The following is a 26149-nucleotide window of genomic DNA, read 5'->3' on the forward strand; positions in this document are numbered from 1 at the left end:
GTAGTAGCGCTCTCATGAGCTGTATGATATGGATGTGATCCAGATGAGGGTATTTCGTCATTACCGTTGTGCCCTCCGCATCGACTTGAGGAGACAGAAGCAGTCGATCAGCATAGCAAGGACCATTCTTTGTCCGGAGGTAGTGTGGCCTGTCGCCGAATTTGACCTTTTGTTGTTGTTACATTGAATGCCGTTTAGCTCGGACGATACCGAAGTCATTTAGAAGCTGGTCTAGCAAGATGCTGAAGGGGTCTGGCAAGAAGAAATCATCACCAGGTTGGTGCGGAAGGGAAATGCTGTTTACTTCATCGCGGCTTACAGGTTCAACAGTAATAGATACGAGTATCGGTGGAACGCCGAAGTCCCATACGCCACCTAGTGACGTGTCGTCATCAGAGGGACGCAGTCCTATTACGGCTAAGAAGCATCATCATCATCATGGGCATTCGGAGGCTGAGATTGGAAGTATTACGCGATACGCAACAGAGAGGATAGAGCGAATATAGAAACCTAGATTAAACTTCACCGCGACGACACAGGAATGGTCTTATGGAATGATGAGAATATATACAGCGTACATGACATGAATGTTGGCTTGCGGAAACATCTGAAATTTTGGTGTAGGAGTATATGTTCGTTATCCTCGGCTCGGAAGTTTTATCGCTCATTTTAGGAGTTTATGTATGTGAATTCGGGTAGAATTGTGAAAAAAACACTAAGGAGAATTTTCAAAAATTTTCGGATATTTTCCAATCTTATCAGGTGCGCTGTCAGTTAAAGAGGAGGTATGAGTGATGATTTTCTTTACTGTGTAAATCGTCGTGTTACATTATTCGGAGCGTTTCTATCACAATTTATCGGTATAGTTACTCTAATTCCACATTTGTTGTGTTTTTACCCGTGAATAATCGTTGATAGTTAGTTTGTATCTTCACTTTAACATGACAGATTTTGCAGATCTCGGAGCTCACTGTGCGGAGCCGTACTGTCACCAACAGGATTTCCTCCCCTTTGAATGCGATCGATGTCATAAAGAGTAATACGATCTACTCGAGGAGTGGTATGGACTTGGTATTATCTCAGGTTTTGCCTTGACCATAGAACGTACGAGGCACACAACTGTCCCTATCTCGATTCAGCCTCGTATAATAAACAACAAGTTATCATCTGTCCACTGTGCAGGTCTTCAGTGCACTTGGTGAGTATATTTATTTTGCGATGAAAAATATATATTTTCCTCACTACTTGTGATGAATAAATTTTTAAATTTTTTGGAGGGTGAGAGACGCCTTCTGTGGAAGTATGTGATATAAACTATCAGTGTTGCTATAGTTGGATTATGACGATGATCATCGGTTCTTACGCGACTTGAGAGGGACATGACTAGGTTTTAGTACTGGGAGAAAATATGCATATGGTCAGCTGTGTGTGTTGGTGATGACAATATGAAAATCCTATGTAGATAGCAATGCTTACATTGTTTATGCGATATACTTCAAATCAATTCTAATAACTAATGCTAATTCGTAACATTTGCATATCAAATTAACACACACTGTAATCGCTGTAATTCTTCCGAGGAATTTTATGTTGTACACGTTTTCTTGGATTTGGGTAATTTTTTTCAGTTGCCTGGCGAGACGGAAAACGCTGCGTTCGAGCGGCATTCAAATTCATCAGCGTGTAAGCCGGAAGACTACAGCAAGCCGCGACTGCAGAAATGCCCTGTAGAGGTACTAACACTTATGCATGTTGGTGGACATACCCTGTTCGTAGGGTTGTCGAGAACGTTTGACGGAAGTCAACTCTTACCAGTGTCCTGAATGCCATGTTAAAGTGTGTCTGAAGCACCGATATGAGGACGTTCACCCTTGCAAAGAGTAATACCATTTACGACTCTACGTGTGTTTTTCTAACTTAGTTTTTTTTCCAATGATTTTATATAATATTCATACATACATATATCTATAGTGTAGTTTTAATTGTGAATTATTCTATGAGGAGGAAGTAAAAGAAAATTTTTATAAAATATTTCTGTAACAAGATTAATTTCTTCGAAAAATTTAATTTTCTGTATCAGTGGAGTTTCGCCCGTTTAACGTGAAGTGGCATAAAACTCTGTGAAAAACCCGATTTTCTCACTATGCAGTAGTCGTGAAATATGTTTTTCACATTACGGGTGAAACTCCATTGTACACTTCGTATTTACAAGAACAAAAGTTCTACGTACAGAATTATGATTTTCTCTGTGATTGCATTTATTCACTCATTTCTCCAGTTTGGAAAAATATGTATATGGTTTTCTATGTGTTTTGGTGACAATGTGGAAATTCTGAGGAAATTTGGGGAAATTTTCATCGATTTTTGCGCACTTTTATGATTAGTGAAGAAATTTCTGGGCTCAGCTGAGGAAAGCGAACATATATTTCAACGCTGCCTCTGTGAGTCAGGTGGAAAACACGAGGGCTCAGTAGAGCATCGTATCGGGGGCCTTCTGGTAAGGCCGTGAAGAAAAGTCCAGTAGTGGGTGGTAACTCTACGAAGGTTGCTGGTGGTCATGGAAATAGAGCTGATCAGTGGCGCTGTCGGAAATGTGAGTATCTTGAGGTTGACCGACATAGATACAGAATATGTCAGGTTTCTGGCTGTTGATCAGTCTGAATCTCACTTTGTTGTATGCTGTTGCCTCTTCCTAGGTTCCTTGATTAACAATGGTGATGTTACGACTTGCGTTGCATGCGGGTATACACCAGTGGGACGACAGAACTGCGCTGTACAATGAGCAAGTACCGAGATGAAAATCGTCGTTACCATCACGGAGGAGTAAAATACCATTTGTGTTGCTGTTGTTACAAGTAGCACAGTTTTAGATAATTTCTGTATTTACTTCTGCAAAATTTACTACCAAATACTCGTTACTTTGCCGTCCCTCACACTCTACAGGTAAAACGCCTTCGACGTGAGTGTTGATACTACAGTTGAAGTTGCTGTTGTCCATCCGGAAGCATTATTATCGTCTTGGAAAACACGTGAAGTGTTCGTGTTGTCAATAAATTGGAGTTTCACCCTAGTGATATGGAAAACACTAGTGAAAAATATATTTCACGACTACTGTGTATCACCGCGAATATCGCATTTGTCACAGCGTATTACCGCACTTCAGAAAAAACGAGTGAAAGTTCATTACTGGATCTGAGATCAGGCTGCAGTTGCCTTTTTTGTTGATGTTCTATGCCTCACCGTAGAGGCTACTCGAATACTTTCCAACATCGGTGCAATAGAGGAATAAGTGAGTAGGGAAGTTGATCAGGAAAATAGTGAAGAATTCTCATACCACTCCTTTTCCAACTCGTGGTGGTGGTGTTGTTAGGTCGGACGGTACGAAAGGTTCTCGACCGGGACGTGTTGCCGAGTCTCCCACCGGCACTGCCAACATGCATGCTCTCCGTGGGCAATGACATTTGGAGTGCTCACGAAGAGGCTAAAGTTTGGAATAGACCTAAGAGAAGTATGCTGTTGTGTATAGAAGGGCGTATATTAGGTTGCTGATAGGTTCTGCAACGTGGCAGTGTAGTGTGTGTGGTAAAGCCTTCAAAAGCGAACATTACTTGGATTTACATATGGAATCAAAGCATATGGAGATAGCGAACGAAGGTGAATTCATTCGCGTGTGGTCCGGTCTGGAAAAATGTCGAACTTGTTTGAAATATTTGTAGCAGTTGTTCATAGGGTATACTCACCATATGCACCAAGTGAATATCCTTACTCTCGTATGTGCAACGGTGTTGGAATATATGTTAGCTTTCTTCAGCCGATCTCAGGAGTTTCCTCACTTACGAAAGTTTGCATAGAAATTTGGGTGGAAGCGTTCACAAGAATTTTCAAAATTGTCACCAACACATGCAGTTGACCACATGCATATTTTCCTACATTGATTTAGAATGTAAATATGGGAATTGAATACATTGGGAATTCATAGATCTTCCGAGTGGTATAAGTTGCGAAATATGACATTTTCTCCACATTGAAAAACTCCATTTTTTTCTAATACCTGTTCTGGGGGAAATAGCTGATCTCAGGCTTTTATAGCATGTAGTGTATTTTTACGCTGACTTCAATTTTTCGAAAGTTTGCCCAGGATTAAGTTCCTTACTTCCACTCCATAGTGTTGTCAGATGCAGTGTGCCTCGCTGACTATTGCGGTATCTTTGGTGTTTGCCATGGAACTTCGTCAATTTCTGGTACGACGACTATCACTGGCTTATGCGTAGTTCCTTTCTCCTCCTTCTTAGAACCCCGAGCACCACTAGACTTATCGTCTCACGTTGGGAGTAGTTGTGATGACGAAGAAATGGCAGCTCTAAAGGAGAAGTGTTCGCTTGCTGTGGAGTCTTGTTATCATTCACATAGTCCTGATAAGGACCATAGAATGGCTTATGGTAAGCCCACTTGCTCACGTCTTGTTCATCCCATATTGTGGTATAATTAAAATCTAAAGATATCTATAATACAATATAGGCGATAATTTATTAATGATAATAAGAACGTTCGAAACAGTGTATATACAGTTCACGATGGTGTGATAAAATGTGGCAAAGTTTTCATAGTTGATATTAGGGTCATGGGAGCGCCCCTAGTAGAGTTACGTCCCTTTATGTTGCAGTACTTTCTAGAATGTATGAAAAGTGTTGGAATATATATGTGCTTCCCTCAGCTGAGCTCAGGAGTTCCTTCACTAGATTTTGAAAATTTGCACACGGTCAACGAAATTCTCTCACATTCTCTTCACTATCGTCAACTTAGTGTAAATTCCTCGCTTGATGCCATATCATTCTGATGTGTTCGATTTGCTAGCTTTGATTCAGCACTACTGTATCGTTCACATTGTTCCGTCCTTTCCTGTGAAGCACGCCTACACCATCACAAAGCACTCGAGGATTCCCCTTACCCTTTGGCTGCTGTTCTGGTGGGATGACAGTGAACTACGTTCGCGACGACTTGGTGATTTTTTCAGCTCGCGTTAATTGGCATAACTATAATTTTGTTTTTCTCAATGCTTATCTGTGTTGACTGTGGCTGTGGCGAAGATCTTCTAGAGTGAGTCGTAGCACGCATGCCCACCTGGGAGGAAGTCCTCAAGCATTGTTTCTATCAGAATGTTCGCCGATAAGTGGCGCCGACGACTGGTGAAAAACCGGCAGGCCTTACGTGTTCGCGTCGGCGTGGGCCACAGCAAGCAAATATGATATGATAGTAGAAGCTCTTGCACTTAGCTTCTTTTGGTTGTTATCAGTACTCACCTTCCATGTGCCCCTTGCCTGATGTGGATGTTATCTTCGTCACTGTATTGAGTTGTCAATAGGATAGAGCTATCGATGCGGTGTGGCTGTGGTCAAGTGCGCTGATCTCATGTGAAGATAAAGGAGAGGGTTGCTGCTGCTGCTGCTGTTGTTGTTGTTGTTGGTGTTGAAAATAGGATAGAGAAGACAAAAGAAAGAAAAGCCCTAGTTGCAACTGCCATACCCTGATTGATAGTTCCGTTATGTTATGAAGAATTTCGATAATGGGTACGGATAAAAGAATAACTCAACGACAGCAAGCCCGAAGGCTCTCTACAGAGCGAAGACCTCCACGGCCTGTGACTATCACTCCTAGGCCTCCTACCCCAAGAATGTTCAACGTGGAGGCTGCAGTGTACGCTAGCAGCACTGCTGCGAGGAAGTACGTCGTGGGACTGCCCACAGTATCATATCATTGTCGTGGCTCTCAGTATGGCTATGAAACACGCAGCGTATTCGATACAAGGCCCGACAGAGAAGAGCATAAGAGAGCTAGATGACGGCAAGTGCCAAGTGAGACCCCCGGGATGTATGCGCTATTGAAAGACGCTTATTCGGGAGGAATGAAAGTTTCATCCGTGATATGAAGAACACTAGTGGTCGTGTGAGTAGGAAATTTTGTATGAATTTCTCATAAATTTCGTAATTTTTCGTGATAAATTTCTGCTACGGTAAGCCCAATTTCTACTTTCTTGCATAGTTCCCCTCATCCAACCTCTTCTTTTTCAATACGGCAGTGGCCTCCTCGGTTTGTAGGTAGCAAGAATGGCAAGTCGCAGTGCTGGCATCGAAATTCGTTATACTGATGAGAAGTTCCGACTGCCTTTACCGCCACCACCGTTAGCACCGTAGGGTTGAATTGGTCAGCAAAGAGAAAAGGTTCTTCCTCAGCCCGGTGGACCCCACTGAGAGGATGTGGACGGCTACTAAGGAGAAGGTGGCTGCTAAAGAGACGATTGAAACGGACCTGGTGGGTGCTTCCCCGAACTCTGGAAAACTGGGGATGGAGTCGTTTCCAGATGCTTGACCGCTATGGCCCGGGCCTGCCGGCCGACAGAATGTTTCATGGTGACTTGAAGCAGCACTTTACAGATCTGTCAGCGCTTTGTAAGGACGAGCTCAATCGACTACTCAAGTGAGGCGATCCCTACATAGCGCCGACAGCAGGTGTAGTTGACCAAGGTACACAGTATACAGTACTGCTCTGAACAACCTGGGTGATAATCCAGAGGTAGAGCAAGCTGTTGTGAAGAGTATCAGGGCTGCCCTTGCTTCGATGCTGGGGAGACTAGAAGACTACTCCAAGGTAAACCGGATAGTACGCAAGATCTCTGCGATGGTTCCTCCTATAGGTTATCATTGACAGGGCCTTTGACACTCTTCCACCTGCTGGCACCAACCTGGAAACAGAAGTGTTCAAGTCCAGACTGCTATCGGTTCAGTTAGACACATGTGTACGGAGTCACGAAACACTACAGGGCAAGCTGGAAGATGCACTATGGCGACTAACGAATCAGGCCCTTAGCTTTCGGTGAGCATCTACAATGTTGGTTGTGACGGTGACAGAAATTGGCCGATTTACGGTAGGCACCTCCGGATGTCGTATCAGCGAGATATGCATCTGATGCGGTCTAAGCTGAAAGGCCTCGTTATTGAAGTTGAGGACCATTTGCGCTTTAGAGAGAGTAAATGCTGAATACTCGAGCTGGTGACAATGCGAATGTTCAGGTTCAAGCACCAGTGCTCAAAGACTATTAAAAAGCACGCGAGAAGTAGAGGATCTGATCAGCAAAGTTTCCAAATCGGATACTGACGTACGTTTTGGTCTGAGCACCCAAGGGTGAAGCGATTTCGCTATAGGTGAATATTTTCGTGGGGGATATCTACATGGAAGAGGAGATTAGGCAACAGCTACGACAGAAGGAAGAGGAGATGAAGGCCCTTTTCGGTGTTGAGAGGGGCCGCTTTGAAATGAAAGTGAAAACACTTCTCTTGGAAAACCGCAGTAAGTTCACCGTGCATGCCGTGTTATCCTCATTCTCGAACATAGTGATGAATGGACTTCGTCATTGAGACTTCCCTATAGCCGCTCTTTATATCAGCATACCGAACCAGGGCTGAGGAGCTCAGTGACAAGAACGATATACTGAATATGAAAATAAAGCATCTAGAGACGCAAATCGAGCAGCTGGGGGGAGGCCAGGGCGGAGGCAATGCTGGTGGTCTCACTAGAGGTGAAGTCAATATTAGTAGTTATCTTGGCATTATCTTCTACCAGGTGTTATCTCCCTCCAGGGCATGCTTGGTGATTCCAAAGATAACGGCAATGCGGCTTCTGTGAACCCCGCGGCAGCTCCAGAGTAACATGAAATGAATAAATGAAAGCTATGATTTCTCCTTCAGAACGTTAGTGGAAAGTATGAGTACGCAAGATGAGGAGCTCGTCGCTGTTAGCCGCAGTGAGCTCAATAACGTAAGTGGGCTGTCTCCGGGCATTTCCCCTTCATCAGTAAGCATGTGCAGGTCCAAGCAGCTTTCCAGAAGCTCAAACGTCAATCCAGACTGTAGTTGAAGTTGATGGCCAACTTCGTGTTGTTGAATTCATAGCCGCAGATATGCTGATCTCGTGGCTCAGTCAAAAACGAGGCTCATGCAGGGAATCGCCTTAGTAGAGAAAAATAGCAAAGCCCTCATTCCAGCGAGCTCGGTAAGCGGTTATTCGGGAAAGTCGCATACCGTAACTTTCCCAACTTAGCGTCGAAGCATCTCGGTAACTGGAGGGAACCGCAATCGTCGGACAAGCAGCCGGATGAGCCAGCATAAACGTAAGCCAGAGTTCACACGAAGCTGCCCCTTCTTACGGTTGTTGATGAGGGGTCTCACTTCGAGCCGCAGTATTCAAGTCGGTCTCAGATGATCCCAATTCCAACTTCGCCATAGTAGAAAGGATACTCGCCGAATGCGCAGATGAGTTCAAGTCACTCCTTGAGGTGATCAGAGGACCTGTGCTGAAATTCCAAGTGTATGATATTGTCCATTTCGCAGGAGATCGATATGGAGGATGAGGCATGTGCGACGGCTACTGGTGTGAAGCCGAAGCCTATGAGCTTCACCAAGGCTGATGAGCTAAAACAGGAAGTCTCAGTGCTCACTACTGCCAACCAGGTGAACATCGAGGAATCCTTACAGTGTATGAGGTGTGAGTCAGGTGCTACAACGACGACTGGCAGAACAAGGCAAGACACAAGACGAGGCGGTGACCGGAAGGGATGAGGCGGCGGCTAGACTCGTCAAAGTGGAGGTATCGCCATCGGGGGAGCTACTCCTCCCCGACTATGCTGATCAGGCTGAGCTTGAGGCGCGTACAGAGCAACTGAACATGCTGAAGTATCAGATGAAGGAAAAGGAACAGAGTCGAGCTGAAGCCGAGCAGAAAAAGAAAAAGGCCGAGGCTGCTGCTGAGAAGGCTCGAGCGGAGGAAATACATGAGCAGGAACGCTCTAGGTGGCCGCCTCGGGTGGATTCTGATCGTGAATCGGACGTAATTAGGTATGCAATTGACTCGGCGAGGAGGAAGACTATGCTAGCTGAGCGAGATAGGAGGATTAGTTACCAGGAGAACGAGATTCAGAGGCTTCACGATAAGATGGGCTCTCAAGAGTAAGCAATGTGGCTATGGTTTCAAGAAGGGGATGGGGATGGTCTCAGGCAACGGTTAGGTGAGTTGAAGAGCGAACGGAAAGAGCTGGCAAACTCACTGAAACACGTAGGCTTCTTCTTCTTGTAGTTATTGTTCTTGTTGTTGTTGCTGTTGTTGTAGTTGTAGTTGTTGTAGTTGTTGTAGTTGTTGTAGTTGTTGTTGTTGTTGTTGTCGTAGTTGTTGTTGTAGTCGTTGTTGTAGTAGTTGTTGTTGTTGTTGTAGTTGTTGTTGTTGTTTTTGTGGTTGTTGTGGTTGTAGCTGTTGTTGTTGTCGTTGCTGTTCTTTTGTTATTACTCAGTGTTATTGCATTCAGACCCGGACGCAGCTTCGACAAGCCCATGAGCAAGCCAAGCCTAAGATGAAAGTGATGGGCAGAGAGAAAGCATTGATGAGAGCTCATACGAGTCGGTCCTCTTCATTCTGTCGATACTGCTGACATCTCAGAATGTATAATCTAGGTGCTGTTGATGAACCAGCGTCTGGTGTGCGGCACCCGGTCGGCCAGCAGATAGAGTTATTGAGGAATATGTGTTCCTTGCTGGGCCTGCCTGAAATCGTGGACGAGGTGAGCCCCAACCCTCGTCGGGAGCGGAAACGGCTAATCCTTACTCTCAGCTGACTTACGTAATTCAGTTTTCGAATATATGAATTTCCTCACCAGTTACAGTATATGAAATTTCACACACGACTTGACTACAAATTTACCTAAATTACATTCTAAGTCGACCATTTGCATATAATCCCACATTGTCTCCCTCTTCAGTTCCAATTACAGGACATCTTTACTTCCGGTCTGAATGTATCCGAGGTAGCAGCACGGATAAGCTCTAGATTGGAGGATAAGATCAAGAGGAGCACCGAGGCCCGCTGGATGAAGAAGTTCCAAGAACTTGAGGTCGGTGCCTATTATCGTCAGGTCTAATTACTCTGCGACTGCTGTTCAGGTTCAGAGTGCTACGTCTTACAATGCCAGGTTGAAGCGAGAGAGAGGTATCGTATGGCGATCACAGATAAGGACTCATTCAGTACGTGAGGGTGTCGTCCTACAGTGAACCCTTTATAATCGTGTATAAGATTCATGGCGCTCGAGAGCTGGAGGAGGTTATGGACAAGAACCTGGCTGAGTCGAGATTCAACAGGACACGAACGGGTCGATTGAGGAAAAGTAAGGTTCTATGAGGACTCCACCCTAAGAAGCATTGCCACTCACGTTTGGTCAGTGCCTCGCAACGACGGTCGGATGAGAAGTAATCTGCAGACGATGTCAGAGCCGAGCTCATCTGAGGGAGAGGAAGAGGAGGAGAAGGATGTAAGACTCCCGAGCAACTGCAGTGCGGTTGATTTTCTGCGAAGGTGTTCTTCAACCGTGCTGACTTCGGTAGCAAATACGGTCGGCTTACGGACTATGTGCAGGCGAGAGCAATCACTTGGCAGACAACGATGAGGGCTCAAGGAGTAATCACTCGTGTTGAGTTCCGTTGGAACTGGAATGCTACCAGGATGCGCACGAGAGAATTGAGTCGCGGCAGCATGCGGTGAAGAGGATGGACAGTATGGAAGTGCAGTTCTTAAAGGACCAACAGAAGTAAGTCCCCTCATGGTTGGCTATGTCCCCTCCGCGAGGGTGTTTTCGTAGGTCACTCGAGGTGAAGATGGAGGGCATGAGGTTTGATATCGAACTGAAAGACTACGAGCTGAGGAAGATCAGAGAGGCTTGGATTAACGCCAACGACTCTCGTTTGATTTATAAGAATGCTTACGATTTGGAACTTCGCTCACGAGTAGGAAGTCATTGCGCTCTAATGGAGGGACGGTCGCCATGACTCGACAGGCCGGTGGGCGGGGACTCCAAGGCACAGATGAGGAACAAGAGCAGGCAGCGAAAAAGGCAGTGGTGGAAGCCATGCAGGCCGATGAGGAGTTCTCTCTTATAGTCGCTGAGTGAGTCCCCATCCCCCGAGGGTAGCTGATGTGAGTCTATTATCAGGCGTGCTGTTATGGCGAGGAAGCGTATGATAGAGCTGTCGGATGAGGTGGAGAAAGAGGCCACTCAGCTGGCCAATAAAAGGCATTCTATTAGAAAAATAGGTGACGAGGAGGAGAGCATGTGAGATATCGAATAATAGTCGCGATATGACAGGAAAGGCGCTCAAGACCGAAGATGATTACGGCTGGGCCGACTTTGACTTTGCTGCTACCCTTGAAGAGGACCAGGCCGTATGCTCACGTGCTGCTAGGTCATGTTGCTCTATGGTTGGTGGACAGGTCATCGCTGGCATTGACGCTGCTCTTGCTGCTGCTACTGGGAGCGAGATCGGTGATGATGATGATAACAAAAGGTGGCACGAGGAGCTCAAGGCTGAGGTGAGTGCATGCCGGGAGGTAGAGGCATTATCCTCAGCTTAGGTGCTTACTGTACTCGAACAAGACCGGGTAGCAAAATACGGAGAGAAGATCGGGGTAAGGCAGTCTCAGGCGGGCCTTGGAATTTTCTGTACTCTGGCAGAGGCTAGCCTTCACAGCATCCTCCTCCTCGTCCTCGGCCTCCTCAAGTGACTCATCTTCGGAAGAAGAGGAGGACCCTTACGACCGAGCCATGGCACATACGTCTAAACGTGATGCCCCACTGGTAGGGGCCTTTCTAGGAAGGGTTTGATCAGTGCTGGTCGTAGGTCACAGACGCCGCAGTGAGAAGAGTCACCAAGCTAATGCGAGGACTCAAGTCTGGACCGAAGCATGCATTCTGGTGAGAACTATTTGGGAGTAAAGCCGTCTCCAAAGATGATGATCAGGGAGGACGCAGGAGCTCGAGAGCAACAGAGGAAGTCTGTTGATGCGGGAAAGCGTCGTGGGAGCGGTGACCAGCGGCGGGACTCTAAGATGCTGATGGAGTTCGAGAGGCTACAGCAAGAGGCCTTAAGAGGGTAAACACTCATCATAGCTGTCAGCCAGCACTGGCACTCATCAGGGACGACTCCAGCGAAGGTTCGGATAGTCTCCGAAGACCGCCACTCATTACGGCCACGACCTCCATGCCCTCGAGGGAAAGGTGGGAGACGGCTGAGCAATTCAAGGAGCCCAGGATTGAACAAGAATGGTGGGTATCATTATTGACTGCTGTTGACAATCCTTGGTAACCGTGCACTTTACTGGAGGGATTCGTCGTATTAGCATAACAGCATTAAAGCAATAGTTCTCGTTAAGATGTGAAAGGCGATAGCCAGAGCTGAGTGCACAGGAGCATCATCACCACAACTGTGCATCTGGGTGTGTAGGCCACGACCAGTCCAGATGGGAACCGGAGCGGCGATATCAGTAGAGTCCAAAGGCACAGAGGAGTGGGAGGAGAGGATGGAGAAGATGGTTCGCCAAATAAACGAGCCTGACGATGAAATAGAGTGGGCATCAGCTCGTTGACCGTCCAGTAGGATATGTCCTATCGTAGGCCACGAACAGAAGGCAAGGGGGAGTCGTTGAAGAAGGGACGAGGGAGGAGGCAGCCGGCATCTGGACATGCCTCACATGGCCAATCGTCTCTCCCTGTTACATCGAGAAAGACCTCTTTCCAAAAGTAGTGAAGTCCTCATTTGTTAAGTGAGTGGTATGATGCTATTCAGGATCCTACCTGACGAGGATCTAGAAGGCCAAGGTCAACAGCGGAGGTTACCGGAATCAAAGGGGAGGAGGTAACGGTGGATCATTCTGAAGGGTCCTCCTGGTCTCCTCTGGCTTGCCGCGTCTAGATGTGTTAGCTCGAGGCTGCGTTCAGGCCCGTACCAGCATTGACTCACGTACGAAGAAATGTGAAGATAGCAGGAACAGGCTCAAGTGGTGAAGAGGAAGAGGACCGCACTCAATCGTCTCTGCGGCCACAACCACCTCCAGTGAGGGGATCAGGAGGTACAGGGCCTGGTCAGTCGATCTCAGCAGCAGGTGAGTTCAAGGAAAGTTGATTCGTGATGGGGGTATCTCATTGTGATCAGATCCAGCCGAGAGGAGACCTCTGAGTTCATCTTCGAAGCAGCAAGGAGTATCACTGCCGAGTCGTGGAGCTCAGGAGGACCAGGCACGAGTGAGAAGACGACTGTTGTTATGGATTCACCTGAGATTGGGCGATTAGGCACACGCCGACAGTCGTAGGATGGAGACGAGGCGTGAAATTGAAGGGAGTCCAGAGACCCATAGAAGTGTACCGGCGCCGAACTCCTCTACTCGCCCTATGCCAGCACCCGAGGAGGCCCCAGCATCGCAACACAGGGGACAGGAAGGGGCCCGAGCTGAGGAGGCTGGTGAGGATGCCGGGGGTAGATCGAGGAGTAGAGGGAATTGGCGAACAAGGAGGTTCGTCCAAGCTGTAGGAGCTGCGGTACTCCGTTGTTGACTGATTATCATTGATATTTCCAGCAGGCCGAGAGTGAATCAGCTGTGGGCGAGGTTACTGATAGGCCAGCTCCTGATCGTGATGAGAAGCGAATGGTCAGTCGCCCACAAGGAAGCATGCCGGTGGGTGCTGCTACAACGAGTCCCTCATGAGGTATGGTCATTGCCAGGATGCTGTTGATGCCGATGTGGGAATCCCGGCTGGAGACAGTCGTAGTCCTCAGACACAAGAGGGAGGAGCTCGCTCTGATGGCAAGGTGAGTCGCATACGATTGAAGGAGAGCTAATCCATAGTAGAAAGCTGTGCATCTGATACGTGGTTGAGGTGTGGCGAATCATCGAGCTTTGTGGAGTAACGTTCCCCAGGGTCTGATAAGAGTGTAATGACATTTACATTGGAAACTGGTCGAAGAATGTTGGAAGTTCAAGTGACTGATTTTCCAGCATACCTGTTGGAGCTCACTCTGGGAGGGCCATCATGGCTTTAGGCCCCGAAGGGACCACATATGGAGAAGTTGGAGGTGGGTAGAAGACAGAGGAATACAGCATATATGGAGAGCTTGCTATTGCCATCGAGAATGCCTGGGGCACAGTAAGTCTTGTGACTGTCAGCCATTCCCTACACTACCATCTCCAGGCCCAGTGAATCCGGAGACGATCCATCGTACATTAGTCAGTCCACGACCGCACAACAGGGGCAACAACACGAGTTGGCCTCCTATGTTCGTACGGGTTCTGGACGGGTGGGCACTTCTGGTGCGGATGAGCTTGCCAATCAGGATGAGCACCAGCAACAAGGGGGCTGGGCTGATCAAGTGAGCTCGCCATTCCCCATTCGTACATGAGCAGCTTCGGTCGTTTAGATGCGCGCTGATGCTATTGCCAGGACTAAGAAAGCTACCACGATTTTAGCTCAACAGCAGTCGACTACACTGAGGTAGGACCCTGGTTTGCCTTGTGAGGATTGGAGGTATATTGTCAGCGCTGCTCATGACCCTGCTGCAATCGATGTCCCCACTATGAAGGCAAGATTCCAATCGATGAGCAGCAGGGCCTCTGTTAATCCAGCAGGGAAGGAGAAAAGGAAAAGCGACCATAAACGCCGTTCACAAACCCAATCCGTCGAACAGATCGATGCAGCGAGCCAAACTGAGGTTCCTTATATGGCTATGACCGGGGCCCCTGATACGGCGATGACCTTAGCTGCTGATACAATCATGGCCGGGGCTCCTCATACGACCATGGCTGGGGCTCCTCATACGATCATGATCGGGGCTCCTCATACGACCATGGTCGGGGCTCCTCATACGGCCATGATCGGGGCTCCTCATACGACCATGGCCGGGGCCCCTTACAGGACCGTGGATGAGGACGCTTCCACGAGCATGCCGATCACCACAATGGAAGCTGCTACGGTCATGGCTCCGGCTCCCCATGCGACCGTGGTTACCACGACGGAAGCTGCTGCGGCTACGGCCCAAGCGGGCCATGAAGGAGCGCATCATTTGCCAGGCGAACATAGCGAGGCATCAGAGGATTCTCATACTGCAGGTGGGATGAGGGCGCACCTGGCTGGTGAGGATGGACTCAGGTCGTGAAGATAAACACACACAAATCCGGCACGAATCGACCTCTCGGGAGGCGCAGACCGTTGGCAGTTTCCGCTCTACTCAATGCCTCGCTTCACTCCAAGTCATAGTTCACACTTCATTGAATGATATTCACACTGAGGTATTCTTCAGGTTGATGTTGCTCAGTTGCAGGCCAAGGCGGCTGCTGCTGCCGCGGTGATGGCGGGCCGGACCGAATCGGACTCTGGCAGCTCTACAGGCACAGCTGATGGAGGAGATATGGGAGACTTCGCGGAAGAGCTCATCAATTGGTTGAAGTTCAACCTTCTACAATATCAACATGCCCAACTTATTCACATGAATGTCAGCATAATGTTGCTGCTCGCCTTTCATCCTGTTTGAATCTCAGGATTCTGCTTGGGACCTCTCGCCGCTACCATCTGACTGGGGCTTAGATGGCAGACGCCTCGTGAATGATTTCGTGAATTTCCTCAATGGAATCCTCAGTAAACGTCCTCCCTCTCTCCCTCCCAACAGCTCCTCTACTCCTTCAGGCGTCAAGTGGCCGGGTAGGCGAGAGCAGCAATTGGGCATCCGAACAGCGTATCGGCAGTCAGCTGAAGAAATCGCTGAAGTAGCCCGGAAAATAATGTGGGTGACTGTTCTCGGTCAACTAAGCTGAGCTCACACCTCCAGATTGTACGGCTCTGGTCGCCTCACGAGGGATATACTGGTGCAGCACGCCCTCGGACTGAAGTTTTCGGATAAATCCACGCTGTCCTCTTTCAAGCATACCAGACCGCTACAAGAGCATTACGTTCGAGGTGTCATTGAGCCTCTGGTGTTGGGAGTTGGAGTCTTGGATGATTTACACCAACATGTTCTCACCTACAGCACTTCGCCACCGTCTACGACAGAACAAGAAAACCCAGATTTGACTGACGCCCTGGGCGTCCTGGGTGGCGGTTATAAGGTGAATCTCAAAGGCCCTAAGAGAAGTGACGAATCTACTGCTGAGGACCTCACAATGACAGACTTCGGTGGCGACATTGACTCAGCGAGAGAGTGTGCTGAACCAGCCGATAGTGGTACTTTGCTGACGGTACGATCAGCACCCTAGGGCTAAGTTGTGGAGATCTCATGTAGCAGGTGTGCACATAGTAAGTTGTACTTGACCACCTATGTTGAGTGATAACAGTTCACAAATGGTAGATCGTTCGAGCTAGTATAACCACTGTTCGTCTCAATGGTGATCCTTGAACACTTATAGTAAGTCGAAAGAACTCATAGATCACCTCAAACTATCCTTACCCTCTGGTTAATTTCGTCAGTAAATTTCAGATGGAAACTATCTAGGAATAACTGTCGCCTTGAGCCAAATTATGTACCATGTCCCACCTAAATCGCTGGAAGCATCCTCGTTCAGCCGTTTTTATCCCATGACATTTCATTGAAGCTTCCACATCGCATCATTCTACCACCCCACCCTAAGCGAATAACTATTCAAAACAACACCGATGATTCTCAGAAATATTCCACGATACAATGTATCGCATATTAAGTTCGGATCCAGAAGAAGAATGGATCCTGATGAATGGTCCTATGACGAAACACCGTCTGATCGTAGCCCAGAGTTCTCTGGAATCAGAACGATGAATCAACAATTGCCTTATCGAGAACCCAAATTGTACTTCTTGGGTTGGAGGAAGTAGTCGATGACATTTTTAACGACGACTTCGAGCTTCTCCTGAGCCTTCTCCATACTCTCCTTATCGTTAGCCTCACAGTAGTACTTCACCTTGGGTTCAGTACCAGATCCACGGATAGTAACAGTAGCTTGATCATCGAAGTAGAGAGTAATCATCTGAGCATCCGGTGTCATAGGTAAGGTAGACTTCTTATCCTTCCTCCTTGAATCATAACCAAGAGTAACATCACGAACATCAGCTATCTTAGATGACCCGAGCTCGGTCTTGTAGTTACCCTCATTACGGAACTCATCAAACATCTGTTTCATAACCTTAGGATCATCACAGATGAAGTAACCGTTGTGTTGGGCGAAGAAACCGACCATCTTACGGAGTTCATTTAGTCGTTCAAGAAGAGTGATACCTTTCTCCTTACGCCAATAGTTAGCCATCTCACACCAGACACTGCAAGCACTGATACCATCCTTATCAGGGACACTCATCGTGAGGGCACTTCCTAGTGCCTCCTCATAAGCCGTACAGTGTACCAAATTGGAGTGTTCAGCGGTCATCTCCAATGACTTGTTAGCCATCCATTTGAAACCTGTTAGAGTATCCTCATACACTCCACCGTAGTAATCAGATAACGCCTTCAGCATCTTAGACGATACCGTGGAATTGATGACCAGACAATTCTTCGGGTCGACACCACGACGATGAGCCATCAACAGTTGCCAATCTCCAAAGACGGTACCAAGCTCATCACCAGTGAATTGATGCCATGAACCGTCCTTCTGCTTTTCGCAAGAAGTAAAACGATCAGCATCGGGATCATTTGCCAATACATAATCGGCATCCTCATCAATTGCTTGTTGCTTGCTCATGTCGAGTGCACCCTTCTCTTCGGGGTTGGGGAAGGCGACAGTGGAGAACTCAGGATCAGGGTGAGCCTGCGCTTCCACGATCGACACACACTTCTTGGGGAAGCCAAACTTGTCCATCAAACCGGTAGCGAATGGAAGACCGACACCTTGCATAGCCGTGTAGACGAACTGTAAGTTGCAGTCCTTGTTGAGGTCAGGGAATCGGCACAGCTCGTGATACATCTGATCGATGTAGGTGTACAAGGCATCATTGTAAGGATCGATGGTCTTGGACTTGTCCTTTAATAAACAGGTATCCAAATCCAACAACTCCAAAGCATCTTTCCATGGGACCAAATTCTCAGCAATCTTAGCCTCGATCTCGGCATCAACTGGAGGGATAATTTGAGCACCGTTATCGCCGTATACTTTGAAACCATTGTACTGCTTCGGGTTGTGGGAGGCTGTCATCTGACCACCAGCTAGAGCATGGAAATGAACAATCAAGAATGGATTGGAAGGAGTAACACTGGTCTTGTCGATGAGGTAGACTTTAGCACCTTTCGTGATGAAGACAGCCGAGGCAACATGAGCGAATTGACGAGAATTATGACGTCCATCATAACCAAAGACGACACCTCTCTGGGAGAGAACATCTCCACCAAACCTCTCGATCAATTGCATACATAGTCCTTGAGCAGCTTGCATCACAGTCAAACAATTGATACGGTTGAAGCCAGCTCCCATCTCGCCACGAAGACCAGCGGTACCAAATTCCATACGATGATTAGGATTGAGGCGATCTTCGATCTCCTCAGGAGTAAGCTCTTGGGCTTCCTTACGGGTGTTCTTATCGAAATCGAGAGAAAGCCAATTCTCAACTGCGCTTGACATAATAGACAGAAACTAAAAACTTAACTGAGAAGACAACCATTGTCGGTACCATTGACTCACTCGGATCCGACTACATAAACCCCACTGACTACAACACCCTTAATGAATGCTTGGCTTTTACTAGCACTTGAGCGAGGAGCAACTTGTCCCATTTCAGTCGACACTGCGTCAACACAAGTCTTGTCCCAACTCCTGTTGTATTGGGGTTGAAAGGAACCATCCTCTGAAGTATACATTTGAATCGATCGTGTACTATTATAGTCCATTCTCGATGGGAGAAAACACACACTCACCGACAGCCACAGATTCTAAACAGATGTTGGCGCGGGCAAACCGACCGCAGTGCCGTTGTGTGTTGGTTGGTTGGAATGCGAGCTCGGATCATCTCACCGGAGTGTCTAGGTCTTTACTATGCTCGCACCTCTAACTCCACTTCGGCCATTCGACTCGCTCTCAAGAATATGCCCTATGTAGAGTGTGTAACGTGATTCGCTCACTTGAGCGTGCTTTCGTTCTTCCTTGGTGGGGACAGACTTATACACATCTGATATGGTAGACTATGAAGCTGCGAATGAAACTCTTATCAACAGCCTCAACCAGCCGAATTGCAGGCCTCGACATCCAACTACAGCAGTAGTGGTGACGTGCGAAGCTGAATGGGGGGTTGAAAATGGAAGTATCGCATGTTCAACTCCTAACACATGATAAGAGTTACGAAGATAGTCGACTCGACGAAATCGGGACGAAGACCTCTACTCCGCAAAGCTACCACTGTGTATAAGCTCGGCAGCGTTCTTATCAGCAAGAATACGTGTCCACCTACCATCCTAATGCATAATACCCCCTACAATGGTTGAGGTTGACTAAGAGAGGAAGAGGCGCCGGAAGAAGGCGGAGGAAGGTCTTTGACCAACGGCCTATACAGCGGCTAGTCCGGCGCGGATTCGGTATGAGGCGCTTTAGGCCAGTTTCGAGTTAGATCCCCCTTGATAATGTCATCCCAACTTTGAGAAAAGCGTCCTTTTTTTCTAGCCGAGTCGGTCGAAGTTGGTCCCGAAGTCTCCACCATATTGCATCCTACTCTGATCTAATCACAGCCCCGCATTCCACTGTTCGTTACGAGAATTAACATAAAATGTGCAGTGATGTACCCACTAGCTCATTGTTATGATTAGATCATAATGATTCAGGGTGAATGTATCCTCTATTGCATTGTGTTGAGCTCTAGTTCATCTTCAAATCGAGCTTGATGGCCCACCGCAAGACTCAACCTGTTCCTCATCAATGGCAAACCCCGCGAATGAGTTGAGTTGAAGCCTCAGTGCGATATACCTGCTCCATTTTCCTGGAAGAGTTCTCCCTGGGGAGAAGACCCGAATAAAAAAACCGTTTTCACATTCAGAGCACCTCATCTGGGCTCTGCCATGCAATCGGACTGCCCATCGAGCCCGGATCTCAGAAACTCACTGAGGTCTCAACGAGGTCTAAGTTCGATGTAGGTCGTTAGTGCTCTTAAGAGAGACCGCGGTAACGAATAACTATTGAAAACAACACCGATGATTCTCAGAAAAATTCTATGATACAATGTATCGCATATTAAGTTCGGATCCAGAGGAAGAATGGATCCTGACGAATGGTCCTATGACGAAACACCGTCTGATCGTAGCCCAGAGTTCTCTGGAATCAGAACGATGAATCAACAATTGCCTTACCGAGAACCCAAATTGTACTTTTTGGGTTGGAGGAAGTAGTCGATGACATTTTTAACGACGACTTCGAGCTTCTCCTGAGCCTTCTCCATACTCTCCTTATCGTTAGCCTCACAGTAGTACTTTACCTTGGGTTCAGTACCAGATCCACGGATAGTAACAGTAGCTTGATCATCGAAGTAGAGAGTAATCATCTGAGCATCCGGTGTCATAGGTAATGTAGACTTCTTATCCTTCCTCCTTGAATCATAACCAAGAGTAACATCACGAACATCAGCTATCTTAGATGACCCGAGCTCGGTCTTGTACTTACCCTCATTACGGAACTCATCAAACATCTGTTTCATAACCTTAGGATCATCACAGATGAAGTAACCGTTGTGTTGGGCGAAGAAACCAACCATCTTACGGAGTTCATTTAGTCGCTCAAGAAGAGTGATACCTTTCTCTTTACGCCAATAGTTAGCCATCTCACACCAGACACTGCAAGCACTGATACCATCCTTATCAGGGACACTCATCGTGAGGGCACTTCCTAGTGCCTCCTCATAAGCCGTACAGTGTACCAAATTGGAGTGTTCAGCGGTCATCTCCAATGACTTGTTAGCCATCCATTTGAAACCTGTTAGAGTATCCTCATACACTCCACCGTAGTAATCAGATAACGCCTTCAGCATCTTAGACGATACCGTGGAATTGATGACCAGACAATTCTTCGGGTCGACACCACGACGATGAGCCATCAACAGTTGCCAATCTCCAAAGATGGTACCAAGCTCATCACCAGTGAATTGATGCCATGAACCGTCCTTCTGCTTTTCGCAAGAAGTAAAACGATCAGCATCAGGATCATTTGCCAATACATAATCGGCATCCTCATCAATTGCTTGTTGCTTGCTCATGTCGAGTGCACCCTTCTCTTCGGGGTTGGGGAAGGCGACAGTGGAGAACTCAGGATCAGGGTGAGCCTGCGCTTCCACGATCGACACACACTTCTTGGGGAAGCCAAACTTGTCCATCAAACCAGTAGCGAATGGAAGACCAACACCTTGCATAGCCGTGTAGACGAACTGTAAGTTGCAGTCCTTGTTGAGGTAAGGGAATCGGCATAGCTCGTGATACATTTGATCGATGTAGGTGTACAAGGCATCATTGTAAGGATCGATGGTCTTGGACTTGTCCTTTAATAAACAGGTATCCAAATCCAACAACTCCAAAGCATCTTTCCATGGAACCAAATTCTCAGCAATCTTAGCCTCGATCTCGGCATCAACTGGAGGGATAATTTGAGCACCGTTATCGCCGTATACTTTGAAACCATTGTACTGCTTCGGGTTGTGAGAGGCTGTCATCTGACCACCAGCTAGAGCATGGAAATGAACAATCAAGAATGGATTGGAAGGAGTAACACTGGTCTTGTCGATGAGGTAGACTTTAGCACCTTTCGTGATGAAGACAGCCGAGGCAACATGAGCGAATTGACGAGAATTATGACGTCCATCATAACCAAAGACGACACCTCTCTGGGAGAGAACATCTTCACCAAACCTCTCGATCAATTGCATACAGAGTCCCTGAGCAGCTTGCATCACAGTCAAACAATTGATACGGTTGAAGCCAGCTCCCATCTCGCCACGAAGACCAGCGGTACCAAATTCCATACGATGATTAGGATTGAGGCGATCTTCGATCTCCTCAGGAGTAAGCTCTTGGGCTTCCTTACGGGTGTTCTTATCGAAATCGAGAGAAAGCCAATTCTCAACTGCGCTTGACATAATAGACAGAAACTAAAAACTTAACTGAGAGGACAACCATTGTCAGTCTCACTCGGATTCGACTACATAAACCCCACTGACTACAACACCCATAATGAAGGCTCGGCTTTTACTAGCACTTAAGCGAGGATAAACTTGTCCCATTCCAGTGGAAATTGCGTCGACACACATCTTGTCCCAACTTGCGTTGTCATGAAGCTGGCGAGAACCGTCCATCAGAGTAAATGTATGTATCAATTGTGTATGATAGCCTATTTCTGGCGAAAGGTGAGACACGCTCACCGACAGCCACCGCCTTTATTTGTCTGTTGGCACGAGGTAAGCGACCGCAGTGCATCAAGAACGCTTGAAAAGGCCAGAAAGTCAAGATGACTACGTATGATGGAGTCGTTAAGCATTAGCTGGTTAGAATATGAGCTCGAATCACCTCACTCGAATGTCTGGATCCTCACTAAGCTCACATCTCCGAATGTGAGGCGCCAATTCCACTCCAGTTATCCGATCAGCTATCTGAAAAAGATACACTCTCACAAAACATTCCCTATGTAAAATAATGCGAATTTGATAAGTTATGCACTTTTTCGGTTTCGGACCATCCAAATCGAACACACTGTAGGTTAGCAAAACACGAGCCTCATCATGAGAGTACTGCCATAGTTGCCCCGTTAACACGGAACTGAAGTTCCGGACAACGAAGTCGATTTGTCTAAAAAGGACGAAATTGAAGGTCTGAAGGGGTACTCGACGAAATTGAAAGTTCTATGACGAATTCGAAGGTCCGAAAGTCGAAATTGAAAGTTCTATTAACACGAACTTGTACTTCCTATCGACTTCGGACGAACTTGAATGTTCTATGACGAAGTTGAAAGTTCTAATTATGAATATGATCTTCTCGTTTCGGATTCGTACCTTCAACTTCGCGCGTTCCGACGAAATTGATGATTCCAATTTGGATTTTCCACCTAGTTCGTTTTTGGAACTTCCAAAAACGAAGAAGATGTTTAAAAGGTGTAGACTCTACACTGTAGAGTATCAGACTCTCGAGGTCATGGGGATAAAAAACAAGAAAATAGATAGAGATGAATCCTGGACGAGATGGTCAATCCAGGGAGAGAACAGTGCGAAGCTGGCAACGCCTCGGTCGCTTACGGAGTAGATGCTTGGTGTCATCAAAACCGGTATCTCTTACTGGTCCCGAACCCAAAACCAACTGGACCAACCCGATTTCTGCCAGTACGGAAGTCACAGATACCCGCCAGTGAAGATGATGGCCATACAAGTTTCGGGTTCACAGGGCGAACTGGCATCGGATACATCGATTGAGGATAGTAAGGCAATCATGACGTTGCGGAAGAACATCGTAGCTGACGGAGGTTTGACCAACTAAGACTCGGCGTGACAGCCCGACTCGAGCTGTAGTTGTATGTAGCGATGAACAACAGTGCCTAACAATGACACCGACTCATCGCACTACCGTGACACCTACTTGCACCACAGTGTCACCTAGGGTGTAGCTGTAACATAGTGACACTTCACTGCATCATTGAGGGATCATGAAACCCAAGTCGATAACTTTGGTTATTCATCCTGCCCATGTTGCACCTGTACTATTCGGGGCTTTTTCGATAGGAGCCTAAGCGGGCCTGGTAAGCATAGCGCGTATATTGTTGTTAGAACGGAACTCGATGGTAGCATATTGGAAATCATTATCAATGATCCAGGAGCCGCTCATCCCCAACGATGTACAAACCAGTGAGCTTCGCAATTTTAGTGCAATGCATTTTCTCTATTTTTTACAGTTTGAATGCACTCACGATGAAACTCGGTAACCTCAGTGCTAGCGAATGCCTAGAGCCGTAAGTCTACGATAGTTCTGTTTTGTTTGACGGATTGAGGCCATCTAGCTTGTTCTCCCTGATTGTTGTCAGACAGTACCACTCAAGCTGGGAGCACGAATGCTCGTCACTCCCGAGTCTGAATCGCCTCGAACATCACAGCTGCAATTCGACCACTGAGTGGAAGTCCATCCAAGTTCTCATTGGCCCTATAGTTGACTGCACTACAATACGAGTTGGGACAAGGTTTGTGTCGACGCAAGTCGACTTTAATGGGACCATTGCTCCACGCTTAAGTGCTAGAAATAGCCAAGTGTTCACTATGAGTGTTATCATCAGTTGTATACATGTAACTCAGTTGGGGTGGGTGAACTAGCATTGACAATGATTTCCCTTTCAGTTAAGTTTTTAGTTTCTGTCTATTATGTCAAGCGCAGTTAAGAATTGGCTTTCTCTCGATTTCGATAAGAACACCCGTAAGGAAGCCCAAGAGCTTACTCCTGAGGAGATAGAAGATCGCCTCAATCCTAATCATCGTATGGAATTTGGTACCGCTGGTCTTCGTGGCGAGATGGGAGCTGGCTTCAACCGTATCAATTGTTTGACTGTGATGCAAGCTGCTCAAGGACTATGTATGCAATTGATCGAGAGGTTTGGTGAAGATGTTCTCTCCCAGAGAGGTGTCGTCTTTGGTTATGATGGACGTCATAATTCTCGTCAATTCGCTCATGTTGCCTCGGCTGTCTTCATCACGAAAGGTGCTAAAGTCTACCTCATCGACAAGACCAGTGTTACTCCTTCCAATCCATTCTTGATTGTTCATTTCCATGCTCTAGCTGGTGGTCAGATGACAGCCTCCCACAACCCGAAGCAGTACAATGGTTTCAAAGTATACGGCGATAACGGTGCTCAAATTATCCCTCCAGTTGATGCCGAGATCGAGGCTAAGATTGCTGAGAATTTGGTTCCATGGAAAGATGCTTTGGAGTTGTTGGATTTGGATACCTGTTTATTAAAGGACAAGTCCAAGACCATCGATCCTTACAATGACGCCTTGTACACCTACATCGATCAAATGTATCACGAGCTGTGCCGATTTCCTGACCTCAACAAGGACTGCAACTTACAGTTCGTCTACACGGCTATGCAAGGTGTTGGTCTTCCATTCGCTACCGGTTTGATGGACAAGTTTGGCTTCCCCAAGAAGTGTGTGTCGATCGTGGAAGCGCAGGCTCACCCTGATCCTGAGTTCTCCACTGTCGCCTTCCCCAACCCCGAAGAGAAGGGTGCACTCGACATGAGCAAGCAACAAGCAATTGATGAGGATGCCGATTATGTATTGGCAAATGATCCTGATGCTGATCGCTTCACTTCTTGCGAAAAGCAGAAGGACGGTTCATGGCATCAATTCACTGGTGATGAGCTTGGTACCATCTTTGGAGATTGGCAACTGTTGATGGCTCATCGTCGTGGTGTCGACCCGAAGAATTGTCTGGTCATCAATTCCACGGTATCGTCTAAGATGCTGAAGGCGTTATCTGATTACTACGGTGGAGTGTATGAGGATACTCTAACAGGTTTCAAATGGATGGCTAACAAGTCGTTGGAGATGACCGCTGAACACTCCAATTTGGTACACTGTACGGCTTATGAGGAGGCACTAGGAAGTGCCCTCACGATGAGTGTCCCAGATAAGGATGGTATCAGTGCCTGCAGTGTCTGGTGTGAGATGGCTAACTTTTGGCGTAAGGAGAAAGGCATCACTCTTCTTGAACGACTAAATGAACTCCGTAAGATGGTTGGTTTCTTCGCACAACACAACGGTTACTTCATCTGTGATGATCCTAAGGTTATGAAACAGATGTTTGATGAGTTCCGTAATGAGGGTAACTACAAGACCGAGCTCGGGTCATCTAAGATAGCTGATGTTCGTGATGTTACTCTTGGTTATGATTCAAGGAGGAAGGATAAGAAGTCTACATTACCTATGACACCGGATGCTCAGATGATTACTCTCTACTTCGATGATCAAGCTACTGTTACTATCCGTGGATCTGGTACTGAACCCAAGGTGAAGTACTACTGTGAGGCTAACGATAAGGAGAGTATGGAGAAGGCTCAGGAGAAGCTCGAAGTCGTCGTTAGAAATGTCATCGACTACTTCCTCCAACCCAAGAAGTACAATTTGGGTTCTCGATAAGGCAATTGTTGATTCATCGTTCTGATTCCAGAGAACTCTGGGCTACGATCAAGCGGTGTTTCGTCATAGGACCATTCATCAGGATCCATTCTTTTTCTGGATCCGAACTTAATATGCGATACATTGTATCGTAGAATTTTTCTGAGAATCATCGGTGTTGCTTTTAGTAGTTTCTTCGGTTAGTGCGGTCTCGCT

The 26149-nt window shown here is 47.0% G+C and overlaps 5 protein-coding genes across 5 annotated transcripts; 3 read left to right on the forward strand and 2 right to left on the reverse strand.

The window, feature by feature from the left end:
• The first annotated feature begins 933 nt into the window (after positions 1 to 933).
• Pmar_PMAR014590 (AN1-type zinc finger protein 2B, putative) lies at positions 934 to 2992 on the forward strand. The gene is made up of 6 exons (XM_002771510.1): positions 934 to 1036; positions 1084 to 1198; positions 1629 to 1733; positions 1777 to 1880; positions 2451 to 2593; positions 2697 to 2992. The coding sequence occupies exons 1-6, from the start codon at positions 942 to 944 to the stop codon at positions 2780 to 2782; spliced, it is 648 nt and encodes a 215-aa protein (XP_002771556.1). The 5' UTR covers positions 934 to 941; the 3' UTR covers positions 2783 to 2992.
• Positions 2993 to 5671: 2679 nt separating this feature from the next.
• Positions 5672 to 15392, forward strand: Pmar_PMAR014591 (conserved hypothetical protein; the record flags this gene model as incomplete). Its single annotated transcript, XM_002771511.1, has 53 exons — positions 5672 to 5721; positions 5771 to 5852; positions 6096 to 6187; positions 6231 to 6309; positions 6359 to 6474; positions 6522 to 6645; positions 6692 to 6870; positions 6927 to 7024; positions 7068 to 7153; positions 7200 to 7344; positions 7442 to 7573; positions 7618 to 7699; positions 7743 to 7812; positions 7863 to 7903; positions 7953 to 8046; positions 8095 to 8164; positions 8253 to 8329; positions 8385 to 8504; positions 8548 to 8843; positions 8889 to 8999; positions 9048 to 9105; positions 9353 to 9443; positions 9498 to 9604; positions 9803 to 9934; positions 9984 to 10064; positions 10114 to 10204; positions 10260 to 10348; positions 10393 to 10494; positions 10539 to 10624; positions 10676 to 10820; positions 10871 to 10980; positions 11027 to 11127; positions 11180 to 11256; positions 11305 to 11403; positions 11446 to 11499; positions 11546 to 11668; positions 11712 to 11785; positions 11832 to 11963; positions 12008 to 12136; positions 12315 to 12437; positions 12485 to 12610; positions 12657 to 12725; positions 12809 to 12972; positions 13023 to 13111; positions 13160 to 13393; positions 13447 to 13542; positions 13590 to 13676; positions 13908 to 14011; positions 14057 to 14234; positions 14283 to 14356; positions 14402 to 14970; positions 15011 to 15111; positions 15162 to 15392. 53 exons carry the CDS (start codon positions 5672 to 5674, stop codon positions 15390 to 15392), a joined length of 6270 nt encoding a protein of 2089 aa, XP_002771557.1.
• Positions 15393 to 16659: 1267 nt separating this feature from the next.
• On the reverse strand, positions 16660 to 18435 carry Pmar_PMAR014592 (Phosphoglucomutase-2, putative; the record flags this gene model as incomplete). Its single annotated transcript, XM_002771512.1, has 1 exon — positions 16660 to 18435. The coding sequence occupies one exon, from the start codon at positions 18433 to 18435 to the stop codon at positions 16660 to 16662; it is 1776 nt and encodes a 591-aa protein (XP_002771558.1).
• A 1708-nt stretch (positions 18436 to 20143) lies between these two features.
• On the reverse strand, positions 20144 to 21919 carry Pmar_PMAR014593 (phosphoglucomutase, putative; the record flags this gene model as incomplete). The annotated part of the gene is made up of 1 exon (XM_002771513.1): positions 20144 to 21919. The coding sequence occupies one exon, from the start codon at positions 21917 to 21919 to the stop codon at positions 20144 to 20146; it is 1776 nt and encodes a 591-aa protein (XP_002771559.1).
• Positions 21920 to 24178: 2259 nt separating this feature from the next.
• Pmar_PMAR014594 (phosphoglucomutase, putative) lies at positions 24179 to 25954 on the forward strand (the record flags this gene model as incomplete). The annotated part of the gene is made up of 1 exon (XM_002771514.1): positions 24179 to 25954. One exon carries the CDS (start codon positions 24179 to 24181, stop codon positions 25952 to 25954), a length of 1776 nt encoding a protein of 591 aa, XP_002771560.1.
• Positions 25955 to 26149: the final 195 nt, after the last annotated feature.

Source organism: Perkinsus marinus (assembly GCF_000006405.1).
Source record: "Perkinsus marinus ATCC 50983 genomic scaffold scf_1104296962766, whole genome shotgun sequence".
NCBI classification, from domain to species: domain Eukaryota; phylum Perkinsozoa; order Perkinsida; family Perkinsidae; genus Perkinsus; species Perkinsus marinus.

Coding starts and splice junctions, on each gene's coding strand:
- Pmar_PMAR014590 (XM_002771510.1), top strand. CDS start 942: ATGACAGATTTTGCAGATCTCGGAGCTCACTGTGCGGAGCCGTACTGT. Junction 1,199..1,628: donor GCAGGTCTTCAGTGCACTTG/GTGAGTATATTT, acceptor AATTTTTTTCAG/TTGCCTGGCGAGACGGAAAA. Junction 1,881..2,450: donor GACGTTCACCCTTGCAAAGA/GTAATACCATTT, acceptor TCTGTGAGTCAG/GTGGAAAACACGAGGGCTCA.